Source organism: Caretta caretta, chromosome 4 (assembly GCF_965140235.1).
Source record: "Caretta caretta isolate rCarCar2 chromosome 4, rCarCar1.hap1, whole genome shotgun sequence".
NCBI lineage: Eukaryota > Metazoa > Chordata > Testudines > Cheloniidae > Caretta > Caretta caretta.
Genome location: NC_134209.1, coordinates 69014824 through 69033675, shown reverse-complemented (window position 1 = coordinate 69033675; position 18852 = coordinate 69014824). Strand labels below are relative to the sequence as shown.

At 40.5% G+C, this 18852-nt stretch overlaps 1 protein-coding gene across 2 annotated transcripts in view; it reads left to right on the top strand.

Annotated features, from left to right (window-relative positions):
- The window catches only part of GATB (glutamyl-tRNA amidotransferase subunit B), a 65378-nt gene that overhangs the window by 37215 nt on the left and 9311 nt on the right, over positions 1 to 18852 (top strand). For both annotated transcript variants that reach the window (XM_048847375.2, XM_048847374.2), the window contains exons 4-11: positions 2776 to 2974; positions 4035 to 4157; positions 6865 to 6978; positions 7674 to 7758; positions 9546 to 9590; positions 11206 to 11395; positions 15875 to 16008; positions 16551 to 16629. In XM_048847375.2, the coding sequence (XP_048703332.2) occupies positions 2776 to 2974; positions 4035 to 4157; positions 6865 to 6978; positions 7674 to 7758; positions 9546 to 9590; positions 11206 to 11395; positions 15875 to 16008; positions 16551 to 16629 (969 nt within the window). The remainder of the gene's footprint in view (positions 1 to 2775; positions 2975 to 4034; positions 4158 to 6864; positions 6979 to 7673; positions 7759 to 9545; positions 9591 to 11205; positions 11396 to 15874; positions 16009 to 16550; positions 16630 to 18852) is intronic.

The following is an 18852-nucleotide window of genomic DNA, read 5'->3' as shown; positions in this document are numbered from 1 at the left end:
TCCTTGGGCAAGTTGTTATCTCTGTGCCTCAGTTCCCCATCTATGAAATGGGCATAATGCTTTCCTACCTTTCTTGCAGGGGTGTTCTGAGGATAAAGTCATTAATATTTGTGAAGTACTTGAGCCCAGATTCACAAAGTAACTTAGGTGTTGTGATGCTTAAAGAGTCTCTGGGCCAGATACTGAGCAACAGTGAGACTGACTCTGTAGCCTGGTGATTAGGGCACCCATGTGGGAGGAGGGAGACCTATGGTCCAGTTCCCCTGCTTCAATTACTATTTAATTATTTATACATAATGAAACAGCTGCAACAGGAGAGGTTGAGGGAGCCCCCCAGAATATCCCATATCTCAGAGGTTAGAGCACTCTCTTGAGAGGTAGGAGATCCCTGTTCAAATCCTTTCTCCTCCCTCAGGCAGACGGGGGAATTGAACCTGGGTTTCCCACATCCCAGATGAGTGCTCTAACGGTTGGGCTAAAAGTTGTAAGGTGGGTGCTGTTGGTGCTTGATTTTGAATGGGACCTCATCTGGTAGGCAGCCACTGAGCACACCTCCCATATTGGGCCCTCCAGGCAAAGTAGGCAGGCAAACATCTGTCTTCCCTAGGTTCATGGATAGCTCTGGGACTGGGCAGGAGATAGGCATCTAGATGCCTAAGAGGGAGGCAGCATTGTGCATACCCTGAGGCAGCAACATAGGTGTCTAGGTAACTTTACCCTAAGAACTTAGGTACCAAGTGAATTTAGGCATCTAGAGGGTTAGGCAGCAGTGGAACAAGAGTTTTGTGGATTGCAATGGAGCCTAAAACTGGGACTTAAGCACCTACGTACCTGTGTGGATCTGGGCATTGCATGCTGTAGGGATGGAGGACGTATAAATACCTAGATAGATAGTTACTTTGGTTGTCAGTACACTACTAGTTCTGCAGTCATCATTGATAAATCTTCCTGATAAAAACAGTACATTCACAAGAGCTGAAATTCTAAACAAGCAGGAGAAAAAAGTAGAAACAAAAGAAGCCAAGCCCAGCTTTTCAAACTGGCTTTATGCATCACGAAGAGAAGAAAAAAGAAATCACAAACTCAATTGCCAATCACCTTTAGATTGTAGGTGGTTCTGCTCCTACATTAAAGAATGTTCAGACTTTCCTGGTGGTGATCACTCCACCAATAAAAAACTAACAGAAAAGAATGAAGCAGAGTAAAAATTAGTCCATCTGTTTTGAAAGAGAGAGCAATGGGAAGATGTATCTTCAGGTAGCATGTGTAGTACATAGGCACTGTGTTCTGCCACTACCTAATGGCTTATAGTACAGCATCTTCTAGTTAAATAAGCAGGGAAATTTGGGTCAAGAAGATACCTGACACATTCTATTAGCTTTAAACACACAGAATTCAGGATCTTCTAGCAGCTGGCGTCTATAGTGTTGAGCACTGACTGTAAAATGCCCAGCCTGCATTTCGTAAAAGGCAGTCTTCTCAGGAGCCCTATAATAAGATACAGAGTTTAAGCTAATGAGCTGAATGGAATAGCTAAAATAAATCCTGCTCTTAGGGTCGTTTGACAATGGGATTATTGTTATTCCTGAAAATGGGGCTTCGGATGGGAAATGGGATTCTTGTTGTTTATTGTCCCATGCCATTTGAGGCTTTAAAAAAAAAATCACTTAATGAGAAGCTGGGGGAGGCAGGAAAAGCTATATGCATAGATTATATTGAGCCTATAGAATGGAGTCAATTGTCTCGTTTTTATTATAGTGCTTAAAACTAGGTTTGGCAGAATTCAATTTTTTTTATAGTTTTAATGGATAATATCAATGTTTATTTTTCAGCATTTGTTTTGTTTTTATCGGTTTACATTTTCATGGCTGCATGAAATTATGTGGGTATCAGAGAATAGATATTTAATGACTAGACGTTGAGATTCCAAAAGCTAAAGCTTTATAGCTGTTAAAAATACAAATTGACAACATCACATGTCAAAATATACAAAGTAAATATCCTGAAATCAAACTCCAATAAGTTCTCCAGCAGCATTTTTCTTTCTTTGCCTATCTGAAATGTTGACTATCGTTGGTAGAAATATTTTTTTCTCAGTTCGTGTGCATACAGTGAAATTGATGTTTATTGATTAAAACTCTAATACTATACTACCAAGCGTATTTACAACTAGAAGGTTGCACACTTCACTGCTTATGTAGGCCAAGTTGTACACCCAGCTTGGCCCTTTCCCCTCCTCTCCAGCTGGGCCTCTCTCCCCTGCTAGTCAGGTCCAAACACTGTTGATTTTGGTGAAAATCAGAAAAGGCTGATTTTCCACTAAAACTAGGCTTCTGCAGTTTTTCGATTTTCACCAAAATCAGTAGGGTTCTGACCAGTGCAGGAGAGCAAGGGGCCCAGCCAGAGCGAGGGACAGGGATGAGGGGGGCCCTGGCTAGACCTCACCCCTGTGTCTAGACTGACTGTTCCCTTGTCACAGGCCTCTGTGTGAGGGGTCATTGCCTCCTCCCTGTATCCTGAGTGACCAAATGGCAATTTTAGTGGAAATCAGGCTTTTCTAGTTTTTCTGATTTTTCACCAACAGCAATAGAGCTCTGGCCAGAGTAGGAGTGACAGTCCCAGCTACTGGGGGGTGGGTGGGGGCTGGCATGTGGGGACAAGGGGCCTGGCTGAAGGGGCTGGGCCCAAGTGGGGCCAATCTACCTTGGGACAAGAATTAAAATTATTGTTCATGTAAAACGACAATTCTGAACACAGACCTGATTCTGTATGCAGGCTGGCTATCAAATCACTCAGCAGAGACTTCCCGTTGCTGTGAATGGGAGTCTTTCATACAGCCTCTGTGTAGGGGGAAAAAAGAACCAGATGGTAACCAGGACTGTGAGGATCAAGCAGATCCAGCTGGAACAAGACAGCGGGAAGAGTCTTCACGATGACACAAGGAGCCAGACTCTCATTGACTTGAACAGGGCTGGTAGGCTTGGATCACTTTCTTATCCCCCGCAGTCTTTCTATGTATGGACTGAATATTTAAAACTAATTGGGGGATGGGGGGTGGAATCTGGTTTGTTGCTTTCAATAAATATTTTAAAATTTGACTTAAATGTAAAAAAAATTCCATATCTGGCTAATGTTCATCTTTTCTGGCCTGTTTGCTGATAACATAGTGGCACTGGCCAGTCAGAAGGCTAGTGGCTCAGTTTCTCAAACCTGTCTGCCAGCCAACTTCCAAATAAGACCTTTAACATATCAAGGGGGTATTCACTGGGACAGAGAAGCCACTTATGCTCCTGCAGCTGTAAGTGTTGTTTAAAAAGAGAGTGAAGACTCTGAATGAAGCAACGTGGCAGAACATGCACAGACGGCAGAGTGGGATGCCAGTGCTTGAGTCAGAAATGGCTTTTAATTTTTAGCTTTTATAAAAACGATCACTTTCTCCATAAAGCTCTAAAATATCTATTGTATAAATCAAACCAACAAATCCATGTACCTAAATGCATAGTTAGGTGCCTAAATACCTGGCCTGACTTTCAGAGATGGTGAGCATCCACAGCTGCCAGTGAAGTTGAGGGCTGCAGGTATTCATCACTGCTGAAAATCGAAACATTTAGCTATGTGCCTAACTATGGCTTTAGATGCCTAACTTTAGGCCCCACACTTGCAAATGTTGACTAATACCTTTACTCTAGGAAGCTGTAAGAAAACTGTGATTGCATTAATTTACCTGAATGTAATGAGAAAATGAAATTGGGAAATCAGGTGGCCTGTTCTTAGGAACTCTCTCAGAAGAAAGGGAAATATTTTTTCCATCTGTTCCCTATGTCATCAAAGAGGGGAGTGTGTGGAAATGCCTTTAAGTTAAATCTTAGAAATAAAACAAAAAATATCCCCATTTGTACAGTTATTAAATAAAACATGATTTCCCAGTTTTCTCAAACAAACCCAAGTGCTTTCATGTGTTTAGCTTATTGCACTTTAATATGTCAAGATCAAAAGCTACTGCTGGGAATCTTGTTTCTCTCTCTCTCTGGTAGGTGTTGGCCTCATGGAGGTTGTCATGGAGCCTGATATGAGCTCTGGGGAAGAGGCAGCCGCAGCAGTCAGAGAGCTTCAGCTTATTCTTCAAACGCTTGGGAGCAGCCAGGCAATCATGGCAGGTAAAGGTGGGGGCAGGGCAATGTTCCCTCCAGATAGTTGTAATTCTCTGCATTTGCAGGGGTAGTTTCACAGCTTCTGGTTATTTTGCTCTGTTGTTGCCTAACATTTAGCATTTTCTTAATGCTGCTTCCTTTTAAAATTTTCCGTGTCTGTATAAGGTCAGCTATGCTTCAAGTGTCTTTATGGGCCCAGCTTCCTCTGCAGCACTTGGATTTTTATACTGCCTCATACATCAATTTTACATGATAGACCAGGGCAGGAAGAAGTAGCGCAGTGTTCTTGTTATTTTTCACGTATTGTCTTTCTCTGCTCATCTTGCATGTACTTAACTGTGGATGGGAAACATTGTAACAGTGATTAGTAGTTGAGAGTGAAGGCTCCCGACACAGCTGATTGTGTAAGTTAAATTTTGGGTGTAAATTGATCATAAAACAGATGTTCAGGAGTGAACCAGTGACTTAACATCACCTTCAGCCCCTGAGGTAAGCAAGTGCAACTCCCAGTGAGTTCAGTCAGAGTTGTGCCTGCTCAGCCCAGAGTGGATTGTGACTCTGGGAATGTTGGGGACTGGTTCAGGTTTAATTTAAAATAATGGGTAATTAGTAGTTCTTAGATATTAAGCTCTTTGGGGCAGGTACCTTCATATGTATTTATGCAGGGGGACATTGATCCTTACTTAGGCTTCTGGGCACTACTGTAATAAACAGAACCTTTATCTTGTACCCTCCTGCTAGCTGCTTTTTCTGAGGCAACTTCCACGTCCACTGCCTCACAAGCTGATTGTCTTCACTTACACTAGTTTTACACTATTGTAACTCCAGTGGATTTACACCGGTGTTAGAGGGGACTCGGGCATTCGGTGGAGGTCACTCATTTTGCATACCTTCTGAATGCCAAATCAGCACGTTACTCTGCTACTTATACAGACTTTATGATATACAGTAACTTACTATCATCTTTCATTGCTGAATTTGGCCCTGAGACTTCCATTGGCGTCACACCAACGTATCCCACGTATTCTTTAAAGAAAGACCTGCCATGCTGGCAATATTTTTTCCCCAATATTATTAGATTTTAAACAAAATTGTTTTATTCAGGTGTGCTTAGTGATGTATTTTTTACTATGCTTTTCTCTTACTAGTGTTGTTTGTGTTTAGGTGAGGGTTTGCTCCCTCACATTTTATCTTCCTTCTACTTGCAAGTGCTGGGAAGACACATGCTGAATTCATCATTCATCGCTTTGCAACAAACTGCTTGAAAGCATGACTTCACTGCAAGATGATCAAATAGGAGATGAAGCTGGGCTGTGAGGGAGACAGCCTTTTTTAAAATAAACAGGCCCCAATTCTCTTTTCACTTATGCCTGGTTAATCCCATTCTCTTCTGACTAACAGTGAGAGAGTCAAACCCACATCTTTGATAGCAGCAAAGTGAGGACAGAAGAATACTATTGACATATATTTCTTTTGTTACAAGTGTTCTCTTCTCCTCACCCCTAATGAAAAGTCTCCTTTAAAATGAATATTGGGGTCCCTTCTGTACCTCTCTTCTTCATTTGCCTACTCAAGGAGTCTCCATCAATACAGAGAAGATTTACAAGATGACATCCATTCAGCTTTTACAGAATGGGCAAGGTCCACTTTTGCAAATTTACATCGGCTATCCTGAATGGGCTCTAAGACTTTACACCTCTCTACAGATTTAACGCTGGGCTATTTACATTGTCTTCACTAGTGCTGTTGTATAAATATCAAATATTTGCCTCATTTTACAGCGTATTAATTTTAAGTTCAGATAAGGAGGAAGAGTAGAGAATGGGTTTCCTCTGATATAGCAAGAGTGATATGGGCTTATCATGTGAGAGATGTATGCCTATGTTTTTCTTTTCTTTATGCCTAATTTGACTATCTCAACAAATTCTCTGCATAGATGGATGTTTTGGAGGAATCTGGTAAAACAGAATTACCAGTGAGATGGTCAGACAGGCTCTCCTGGGAATTCTAGTCCACCCCTTCCCTTAGTGCACGTTTGCCCTCTGTGTAACTTTCTGTTTGCCTGTATATGTTATGTTTTTGTCAGTAAGGAAGGATTCAAAATCTCATGTGTTGAAGAAGAAGATTACAGTTGGTTGAGGGAGGAAAAAAACAAGTTTCTGACATTTTGCCCTTCAGCTTTAAATTCCAAGGATGCTTCAATAAATCTACCCAGCATGACTGCTAAAGTCTTGTGCTCCATGGTAGAGCAGCATACAGCCATCAAGTAGTCATTTCAGGGGGTGTTTTCACACACTTTTGTCAGGGCAGAAAAATAAAAACTGGAATCTTGCAGCCTGCTTTGTTGTTGTTAATTGCTGGTCTTTTAGGTGATTTACCTTAGTTCTGTCCTCCCTTTACAGGACATAACCTCTCTCCTAGAGTATGGTTTTAAGGACTATGTTTTTAAGGAGTATGGTTTTAAGCCCGTGCACTTACACTGTACAGGTGTCTTTGAGAAGAATCATGTCATTCCATTCCAAAAGGTAGTATTCTCAGAAAATTCAGTGATTGAAGATGGAGATTTAAAATAGAACCATAAATAGGAAGCTGTTATAAGGCAGCTGATCTCTTCCTGACCTCAGATCTTTTACAGTATAAACATCCTGTACATAACATGCTGCTTATTAACATATGCCAAGGTCATCTTCTCTGATGATGTTTCCTTTTACAGAGGGTCAACTGAGAGTGGATGCCAATGTATCTGTTCATCACCCTGGAGAAGCTTACGGAGTAAGGACCGAAGTGAAGAATATCAATAGTGCACGATTCCTGGCAAGAGCAATAGGTAAATGTTATTTGCTCCTTTATTGAACTACAGTAGATACTTTTCATCTAGGTGACAGAACCAAGTATCACAAAATGTAATAGGTTTCAGTACAGGATACCGTAGGTATGTCAGCCACATTGGCTGGCAGTTTTATTGTGAAGTGACCCTCTGTCTTCAAGGAGAGTAAAGTGAATGATTCAGTATTTAGCATGTTCTGCTTTGATAGATGTTAGCAATACAGCAGCTCTGTGTCCTCAGATGAAGTTGATTGCTTTCCCAGGGCACGGTGTCTGGTGTGTGTGACGCGCAAAGGGCTTGCAGCTGCGGTATGGGTATGGGCAGGAAAGGAGAAACAACACATCTCCCAAGAAAAAATGCAGGGATATTTGATGGAGAGCTTCCACTCAACCCCTGATGTGATGATGGGAAAACTGCTTTGGCTGTACAGTTTAGCTGAAGTCTGGAGTGTCTGGAACTGGCTGTGGTGTGTGTATGTGGGGGGGACCAACCCCCGAGCCCTCCCTCCCGCAGGAACCAAATGTGTACACAAGAGTGCCAGAGAGAGTCAGTTTTGCATCCCTAATAGATTGCTTTTGGTTTCAGTAAGGTTCAAATAATCTTTCCATTTACTGCCTGGCAGTGAAGCATGCAGTAATGGGCGGTATAAAAATGCAGTGGGTGCAGTGTAACTCAGCTGAAATTTTTTTTGTCAGACTATGAAATCCAGAGGCAAATCAAGGAACTTGAAAATGGACAAACCGTTATGAATGAAACCAGAGCCTTTGATTACAAACATGGGTGAGTTAATATTTTAGAGAGGTATTTGAAATAGCATCTTTGGAGTTCTAATGCTTCCTAGTGAGATGGTCACTGGTGTTAAAATGTCCTCTCTCCATTTCTGTTTGTTTGAATTACCATTCAGGAGTGTGGTCCCATCACAGGCATTAATTGTATTACAATAATGCCTAAAGGCCTCAACTGATGCCCGTTGTGCTAGGCACAGTCCCTTCTTTGAAAAGCTTTCAATTTAAATAGACAAGACAGGTTAAGCGTGGGAGGGGGAACAGGTACAGAACAGTGAAGTCACACAACAGTCCAGTGGCAGAGCTGGGAATAGAACCCTGACTGCCAGGCCCATATCCTATACACTAGACCATTCCATCTCTTCCCCATGTACTGCTCTCTTGCATGTAGCAAGCTATTGAAATTATTTAACAATTGCAGGATCCAGGTAAACTTATTTTAAGCCAGACAAAACTTCCACTAGAGTGTAGTGGGACTTTAGCCTGTGAAAGGCTGTAAGATTGGGCCCTATATGTTTCTGGTGCTATAGCATCAGGACCACCTGATGTATTTTCTTTACTCTCCCCTTTTTGTGGTGTGATAAATGAAGGGGGTGGGGGTAGCTCCCTTTTATGGACACCCAGCCGGCCAGCCAGCAGCTATAAAATCCCTCTTAGTAGCTGTTCTTTAATTCCTCTACCTGTAAAGGGTTAAAAAGTCTCACTGCTATGCATAGGTAAAAGGAAGTGAGTGGGGCAGCTGTCCAAAAGAGCCAATGGGAAGGCTCAATCTTTTTAAAATTGAAAAAAGACTCCTCTTTTGTCTGTCTTTTGCTGTTCTCCCGGGGAGAGGTGGACAGGGCAGCAGCCATGCTGTAAGATGCTTGGGCCAGGTATGAAAAATCATCAATATCCTACCTAGAAACGACTAATTTAAAACCGCAGACATGTAAGTAGATCAGGAAATGTCTAGGAAGAGAAGATTAGGTTTATCCCTTTTATTTCGTAATGGCTGTGGATTCCTCTGTGCTAACCCCAGGTGCTTTTGTTTTGCTTGTAACCTTTAAGCTGGACCTCAAGAAAGCTATTCTTGGTGCTTAATCCTTGTAGTTGCTCTTTTAAAATCTAGCAATACCCTGAGTTTCCAGATGTAGTTTTTCTTTTTTTATTAATAAAATTTACTTTTTTACAGAACGGAATTGGATTTTTGTGTCAACAGGTTTGTGCACGTTGTTTAATTAGCTGGTGGCAACAGCTGATTTCCTTTTTTTTTATTTCTTAGCTCTTCCCTGGAGGGGGGTGTGAAAGGGCTTGAGGGTACCCCACAGGAAGGAATTCTCAAGTGTGCCTTCCTGGGCTCTCAAAGGGGTGCTGCACTTGGGTGGTGGCAGCATCTACCAATCCAAGGTCAGAAAAAGGCTCTAACCTTGGGTGTTTAATACAGGCCTGGAGTGGCCAGTATTAATTTTTAGAATCCTTGCGGGCCCCCACCTTCTGCACTCGAAGTGCCAGAGTGGGGAATTAGCCTTAACATGTGGTTTTGTTTCTTTGCCATGTAGCACTAAAGTTAAATATTTGTAATATTGGGAGAAAATGATAAACTCTACATTGGGTTGTGTAGGGGGTAGAGTTGGACTGCATACTGAGACGCACATTTGCCTTGAACAGGCTTAATGAAGCTTTCTTGAGCTCCATGGTGTGAAGTTATTTGCCACAAAACTAGTTATGCAGAGGTACCAGTATGACTGGAGAAAGAGTAAGACCCATTATATTTAATATTTTACCCGTGTTGTCTTATTTTAGGTGTACGATACCAATGAGAGATAAAGAAGGAAAACAGGATTACCGGTAATGACGATCATTTTATTTCTAAAGTTAACTTTTATTCAAGAACTAAAAGCCTAGTTCACCTCTTGAATGCCCTCAACCTCCGTTGACTTCAGTGAGAGTCGAGGACACTGGATTCCTCTCAAAATCAGGTCCTTTTCACAGCAATTCAGATTTTGGGCTCCATCCTATCTATCCCTGCTGAAATCATTGGGGATGTTACTACATATTTGAGTTGGATTGTTGGTGGGCTCAGTTTATATGCTACAGGGTGATTGTGTAGTGGCATAATAACCATTTGGTGTATTTTTAGGCATGTTTTGAGCTCAGTGAAGTCACTTCTTCTTTTTAAGCATTTACTGAGGAAAATTACAAATGTTCAGATTATGGGGTCTCATATAGCATGATAGCTTATCTCTTCTCCCATGAAAGGCAATGGATGTGTTGCTATTGACTTCAGTGAGAGAGCAGAATTAGACCAAGGCAGAGCACTTTTAAAAATTCCGCCCTATATTTACAAGTTTACAGATGAGCATTTGTGGAAATACAGCAGTAAGTATTATTTGGACAGAATGGATTTTCAGTTTTTGGCAGCTAGTGTGCTTGGGCAGCTGGGGGCTAATACAATAGCCTGGTTAGCCTTTGTTTCTGAGTGCACGGGTGTTAGCTTAAAAAAAAAAAAGTCTGTTTCATGAATTAATTCTCTAATATGTTAGTGTCAGGCCAGATCCTTATTTAACATGGCTAATATGTATAACAACTATAAGAAAATATTCAGGCAAATGTGGGTAGGAAGAGAGTCCAAGCTATTTCAGCTAAAGACGGACAAAACTTATATCAAGTTTTAAATTTCATTGTTCATGTATTTTGTGAACTTATTTGTGTGCACTAAACGCCGAATCTAAATCCAACACATTAAACATGATTTCTTTTTAAGTTCAATAGGCTCAAAGGGTGTGTCTCAAAGGTGAAAGCAATTTTTTTTATGTTTTGAGATTTATCAGTCCATCATTTGTTCATGTCAGTATAAAGTTGCTGTTTGACTCTCAGTGCTTTTCTGATGGCTTGAATTCTGATGGCTTTGAGATCCTTTGTTCTTTGATGTTGTCACTCAGTTTTATTTACTATGACATCCTGCTGAGCATGGTAATTTTGCTTTTAACACAGCATGTGATTTTATCAGCACTCCTCAGGTTAATATGAGAGAGGTTGCAACCTGCACAGAGAACTCCTGGCAGCTGGCTGTCAATATGCTTCTCTCCTGTCCAACCCATACTGCCTTGCTGGTCAGAATCACAATTCATGCACACCAACAAGAGCAATGGACTGCATCGACACGTAATATTTTGGGTGTCAAATTTTTTAAATTACCCTTTTTCTTTTGCTGGTTGGTTGTTTGGCAAACAGTGACAGATAATCAGAGTGAAAATAGTGGCTGTGGACTGATTTTTTTTCCCTATTTGACAGTAATATACTGAGCTGTGAAGTTTCAGTATCTTGGTCAGTTAAATCCAGTAATATCATTTCCAGAGGAACATTAACTTTTGCACACAAATTTTACAGCCTGTTGTTGAGATGCTAAGGATTGTCTTGACTAAAAAATAACCCCAAATTCGTCTCTCTTCATTCTCCCCAGGTTCATGCCAGAGCCAAACCTCCCTCCATTGATTCTGTACGATACTAAATCGTTGCCTGCTAATATGAACCATCAGCAAGTGGTGAATATTGATTGGATTCGGGAGAGGCTTCCTGATCTCCCCAGTGTGAAGAGAGTGAAGCTTGTTGAACAGTATGGGATTCTGCCTGAACATAGTGTCGCCTTATTGGTAGGTCTATTGATTGAGTGCTAAAATAAACCAAGAAACTTCAACGTTTCAGTGTTTAGAGAAAACGCACTGTAAAATGTCATATTAACCAGCTGTCAGCTGCCATGGATTTTTAAATTTGGAAATGTGTCTAACAGCTCTCTTAAATTGTACCTCCGTGCCAAATCCTTCAACCAGGCTCAGAAATAACATGTGCAGTTTGTTTCTGTGAGAAGTGATTCCTGAACAAATAGGGAGCTAACAAATTGCTAGTGAATGATGATCTCATCTCTCTCAAAGTGGACTCATTAACAATGCTGCAAGTGTACAACTTTTTGCTGACAAACTAAGTCTTGTCCATAAGTGCATGATCTTCACAGCAGGTATTGTTTTGTCTTTGTGTCTGGAACAGGGCCAAGTGCATTGTCCATGCTTAACAAAATAATAAATGACATTGTTTTTGTAAAAAATGTACAATACCGAACATGGTGAAAACTTTGCCCCAAAAATGCAGTTGATAAGGAGGTGAGGGGGTTGTGTTTAAAATCTGGAAACCTCTGGAAGCCATCTAAAGACCATCCAGTCTCTTGAAAACAAATTACAGCATCCTTGTGCTCTTTCAATCCTTTTTGAATTGATCCAGCAGTGATGACTTTGTGTGTCAGTATTTAAATCAAATTTTACAGAAACCTCTTGAGAAGAAAGTAACTAGGAAGGTTCTTGCCTTACTGATGTTGCATCTTACTAGTGAGTCACAAGTTTTCCTCAGTCATAAGTCATGTAGAAGTCCTGTGGCTGTGAAGGTAGCAGTTGAGAGATGTTGATTAATGATGTTAAAGTGCTTTGCAGCCAGTGTTTCTCTCCACACATGTATAAGTAACTTCACCTCAGGAAAAATTCTCATTTATGAAAACAAATATGCTTTGATCGAAGGCAGTAAATGGACCCTCCTCCATTTCACCTCAGTAATCCTTTTTTAGCTAATCCTTTCTCCTCTTTTCTATTACATAGTCTCATCAGTGATGATGCAAGAGTCTTCTCTCTGCAGCTCCAGCCATATGTAACTGCTAGCTCTTTGTCAACTCTCCTTCACTTTGCAGATCTCACTTGAAAACATATTTTTCCTTCCTTTTGCCTCTTTATTTCTCTCCTTTTGCAATTTGTTCTTTATAACTTAATTCTGAAGAAGATTTTGGATTGCTGCTTGTGAGAAAGATGTACAAATACAGATGAATTGAAAGTAGTTTTTCTTCAATAAATGGAGGGCGGGGAGGTCTCGTCTGCATTCTGGGTCTTTCTCCTTTTAGTTTAGATTAGGATGGCAGCATGTTTATTTTCTGTACAAATTCACTTATTTGACTCACTGGGTGAATAGTTAACCTTAATTCACCTGAAAATTATGTTTCCATTGCTGTTTTAAGCCTAACTCAGAACTACCGTAGATGGCTGATAAGGCCAGATGCACAAATCTAAGAAACAGTCTTTCAAGTTACAGTACCCAAGAGTGTTCATTAAATAAATGGCAGTGGTAGAGGGATGCCTTCAAAATGCAGAATCTGTACTCTACCCCAACTTGTTAGTGTGAACATTATGCACAAAAATTCTGTTAAAATGTCAGACTTCAAAATGAACATTAATTTCTTAGCTCACCATTGTATGAAGGTATTGCAGTAACTACTTGTGTGTGCTCCAGTGTGGAAGATTGTAGCTCCTGCAGGACCTAAGTACAACAGGATGAACTGAAATGGAAGGACATCCTTCACTTTGAATCTCCTTATTTCTGTGGTTTCTTAAACATGTATTGCCAAATTTTCAGCAGATTTTTATAATTGCAATAATTAACTGGGAGTATTTGTAGGAGCACATTTTACGCAGACAAAATCCCACATTTACACATGCATGTAGGCAGTTGGTCATGCCATCTGAGCAGCTAAGTGTTCAGTTACTCAACTTGTGCATGCAGGTTCAATCTCTCCAAACCAATAGGCCTGCAAATATTGCACCTGGAATTAATTGCACCTGCTGAGGCTTTGGCCACGGGTGGTAGTTAACATTTTGGCTTTCTTCCTGGTGGGTTTTTGTTTGTTTGGGTTTTGTTTGTTTTGCTTATTTATTGACGTGGGACTTTGGAGTTAATGTGGTGCCATAAAATAATAAAAAAAGCATATTGACATCCAGAGATCAGAGTCACTGAGGTATAGAAGTTATAGACGGAAAAGACCTATATGATCATTCATTCTCTTCCTCTACCAGCTCCCTCTAGTATCTATGCTCACTCTAATATAGGTTACTGACATGTCTAAAGTACCCTACCATTCTAAAATACGGGTGTGTTAAGTAAGTGCTGAGTACTGCTGTCAATATATGACCAGTTAAACGGCTTCTATGAGGTAGGTAAAGATCCAAAATATCCTTTGGTATGTTATCCAGTAACTGGCAGTAAGGAGATATTTGCTTTAAAGTGTAAATGTTTGTTACGGATACCTTCTCTGCCAGTATTCTCCATTATTTGAATTACACCTTGTTTTTTAGCCTGATACTTATGCAGCATTTTATATTCGTTGTATATGCTACAGTAACGTTAAAAATGTGTTTAATCTTCTCTTGTATCTGGGAATTTTTATCTCAATATATGCTAATCTTTTTAAGCTGATAGAAATGCAGAAGTACTTACTAAATGCAGTTAAGAAAACTGGAAGTTGTGGTGAAAACTAACTGTCTTATATTGAATAGCGAGGGATGAGAGCTAGGATTTTGGAGAAAATTGTTCTCGGTGTCGGTATCCAGTGTATAAGAGCTCAATAGCAAAACTGCCTGCCTGAGATGTTCCATAGGCTGACAAACATCTTCTCAGATAAATATTCCTAAGAGAGTCACAGGATGATTTTGGTATTCCATGTTAGTGAATTTGGCTCGAGGAAAGTTGATCAGAATGCACAACTGGTCCAAACTAACTTCCAACAGTAGGGTAGTAAGGATGGTTGGAAATCAAAGGCTGATCAAGTATTTTCTATCATATAACAAATTGCAGGAACAATAAGGAAAATATTCCATTCATGTCACACTGATTCAATTTGGTTCAAGTTTTATTTTAATAAAGCACACGCTTTGTTTCACTCATCATAGACTGGTACTGGTAAAGACGATACTAGGCAGATTTTCAAAAAAAAAAAGCACAACGGAGTGGTTGCAAATATGTGCATTTCCATTTGAAAATCTAGTAAGTGTGGGTCCGGCAATTTGGTTGAATGTATCCTGTATGAGCATTTTTTGGGCATACCTGCTCCACCCATGTTAAAAATGTGGTTGTAAAGGCCCACAGTATTTGCTAAGAAGGGGCATTAATACCTACTCACTTTTTCCTGACTGAACTTCCAAGGTAATATTGTCTGTTTAGTAATCTTGTCATTTTAAGACTTAATATTCTACACCTGTATTTGGAATAATGAGTCCTGAGGGCAATTAGAAAAATTACAGTATTTAGTAAGGGATCAATTAAATTAATAATTTTACTTTTAACTTGTATACAAAGTCCAGTAGCACAACTGAATTTGGGTTCTTCCCTTGATAAGTAAGAATGCCCACAATATCCACAGTCTTTTGGAGGTCTTTTGAGTTACGCGCTACAGTTACTGAGCGATCATTCTCCAAGTGACAAACATCACAGCATCCATCAGATCCTGCCGTATCTCGTTTACTAAAAACAATCTCAGATTTCTTGTACACTTTAAAATTGAATCTGTGTCCCCCAATGCAATAAATTTCCAACACTGAGGGCCTTCATCAGAGTTGACTTGAAAAAACTAGAACAATAAAAATTCTGCTTCTTCTGGTCTGACCCATCCCAAATCACCCAAGGATAGAAACAAGTCCATCTTATTCCAGCAATCTGAAATGTGTCTGCAAGTTGGAGCATTAAATATTTCTAGGTGGCTTCAGAAAACCATTCCTTGGTAAACATAGCATGTTCTTTGACAGCTCATTTCACCAGAGGGTAGGAAGACTAGAACGGAACAAGAGAACTCTCAACACCTGCCTTGGGTGAAGCAGCTTCTCCCTGTACACTAATTTCAGGGAAGGATTAATGAAAGATAGAAACTACATTAAATATACAATCTTATCAACCTGGCAGATGGGCTGACAGCTATACTTATGTATTCTTTTCATAGAGCATCTCCTAGTGTAGATTACACTATTGCCTTACTGGAGTTACTAGAGGTTGCCAAGATCTTGCAATGAGTGCACAGATCAGATTTATCTGGGAGTGAGAGAGGACCAGGACTCTCTGAATACACACATGTAGGGTGACCAGACAGCAAGTGTGAAAAATCGGGACAGAGGGTGAGGAGTAATAGGAGCCTATATAAGAAAAAGACCCAAAATTGGGGACTGTCCCTATAAAATCGGGACATCTGGTCACCTTACACATATGTGATGTACCTAAAATATTATTTTTTGTACCTTTCTGTCATTGACCCATTTAATTCTTTTTCTTAACAGAATGAAGACGGATTAATGGAATTCTTTCAAAATGTAGTGAGACAGACCCAGATGAATCCAAAGAAAGTGATTGGCTGGATTCTAAATGATATGCTTTGTTATTTAAAACAACACAACCTTACAGTCAAAGAAAGGTGAAGCTTTCTGATTATATTGAGTTGATCAAACAGAAACATCCGTTTTCCCATGGCCAGACAAACAATTGTGAATAGTATCCTCTAACACCAACACTGTACCCTAGTTTACTGCAATGTAACTCCATGGTGGGTGGACAACAGAGTTCCCAATAGCCACCACTTCTTTTGGAAGCCTAGGCCTGTATGGTTCTTGGTGAACCAAGTCTATTCCATACCCTCCAGAGACGGGAAATCTTTTAATCGCTACTGCTTGTAATCCATGGGTTTCCATTGTTATCTTATTAAAATGGCTAAACGTACTCAGCTGACCAAAAATACAATTACATTTTTAAAAGTTGTGTTGACATAGTGTACCACTAGGAGACAAGGTAACTAGTTTGCTTTCAGTAATAACATTTAATCTTTGTTTAAATGACTGTATGTCACTTATACAAATGACCAGGCACCATGTAGAGATGTAAAGATTACGCTGTGTGTGGTGGTTTTTTTGTTTGGGTTTTTTGAGAGCTCTCACCCCACCTTAATTTTTTTTAATTTAGTCCAGTCAGTTCTCTCCTCCTGGCTGACCTTCTAAACCTTCTAGAGAGAGGCGCAATTTCTTCTTCAGCAGCCAAACAAGTGAGTTTGTTTTGGACCTACTGTGCCTTTGAAACTGCCACTACTAACTTCATTTTCCTAGTAAATCTCCATCTGGAATCCATATGACTTCCATGGTGTCAGTATATTCATTTTATATTTAAAGCATGAAATATGTCAAACTTCTACTGGAGGTGGGATGTATATAAAATTCAGGGTTAAATAGTAGAGTGAGGCCTGAAACAAATCCCTAACAAAGCCAAACATGCCTGAATTTTGGGAAATTTGGATTTGACGCCACTGACCAGTAATCCCTATAATCAAATCCCAAATTCTGAACACTGCTGCGCTTTGGGAAGGTTAGAATTGACATCCATGTTTTAGTGGCTTGGTCCAGTCTCTTGTGGTGATGCTCGGGGAACTTGCTGCTTCATAGTTCTTAATAATTTGAATAGGAGCTGCAGCTATAAGAAGTCACACATCCCACTGAATGGCAAAGAGCAAAACACAGCTGGGTTTATTGATAAAGATAAATTTGTGTCAAGTGCCTCGTGAGACTGAAGGAGGATGACTTGCCCTTTTGATAAGCCAATGACACTCTTTGCTGCATCTTAGCTAGGCATTCAAGATAGAGCCAACTATTTCCCCCCTCTTTTTTTTCAAATACTGGCTTATTTAGGCCAATCTCCCAAAACGAAGATGGGATCTAAGAAACTGTGCTAACAATCCATTTGACATCAGGGAATATGTTAATGACCACTATTATAAATAATCCTAATAATTAATTTGTATTGAGGTAGTGCCTCTGGATGCCAATCATGGATGTGAGCCCACTGTGCTAGGCACTGAGCAAACATATAACAAAGAGACAGTCCTGGCCCCAAGATGCTTACAACTTAAGTACAAGACAAAAAATATGGGGAGCACAAGGTAACAATGTGACAATGCCAGTTAGAATGGTAGGCAGTGGTCACAGCACACCCAGCTGCCTAACCATTATCAAGTCTTTTTTAGGTTTCATGGGGGAAGTGAGGTGAAAGGAGGGATTTTAGGACACTAGTGAAGTGACTCTGCAGTTGTTTACAGCAAGTCTTTCTCATGCATATTCAGAAGTGTGGGAGAAAGGATTAAGGTGCCTATTTGAAAAATTTAACAAATGGCTACTGAATGCTGACACTCTTGGCAGAGCAGAGGAAGGTGTTTGTGTCACATTTGACAACAGTGAGCATTTTTGTGAGGTTACTGGAAATCTGCAAAAAAAATTGCCTCAGCTTCTTCTGATCTTTCTGGAAAAGCTACTGGATATTATTTTAGACATACACTCCAAAATTTTAACATGTTGAGTACATTTTTGAATCATTTTATAAAATTTATTTTTTCACCATTTTATGTTTGTTAAAAAAAATTAAGATCTTTCATTCCCCTTCAAGATCTTCATTTGAGGTTTTCTATGTAATTTCCTGTAAATTTTCTTTCAACTCCAGTGAAATCCTGTAGTGAAGAAAAAATATATCTGTATATATATTGTGACAAAGTTCCTCCTCTGCCTTGGTGGGTCCTGTGCTTATTGGCGGATTTGCTCACCTCAGAGGTTCACGGCAGCTCTCAGTTTGGCCACTTCCGTGGCTCAAATCTGCCATTCATTTAGTTAGCTTCATCACTGGCCAGCATGGGGAAAAGGAAGAAGAACAATTCCCTCAGTCTGTGCTGATCCACCTAGTGGATCGGGGAACAGGCCAGAGACCTTCCCCTCTGGTGGAACCCACAGTCCAAGTCAACTCCTCCGGTATCAAGTAGGGAGTTGGAGGGATGGGGGGAACCCGGGCCCGCCCTCTACTCCGGGTTCCAGCCCAGGGCCCTGTGGATTGCAGCTGTCTACAGTGGCTCCTGTAACAGCTGTGTGACAGCTACAACTCCCTGGGCTACTTCCCCATGGCCTCCTCCCAACACCTTCTTTATTCTCACCACAGGACCTTCCTCCTCTGGTAATGCTTGTACTTCTCAGTCTTCCAGTAGTATGCCTTCTCACTTTCAGCATCTTGCGCCTCTTGCTCCCAGCTCCTCGCACGCACGCACACCACAAACTGAAGTGAGCTCCTTTTTAAACCCAAGTGCCCTGATTAGCCAGCCTGTCTTAATTGATTCTGCAGCTTCTTGATTGGTTGCAGGTCTTCTAATCAGCCTGTCTGCCTTAATTGTTTCCAGAAAGTTCCTGATTGTTCTGGTACCTTCCCTGTTACCTTACCCAGGGAAAAGGGACCTACT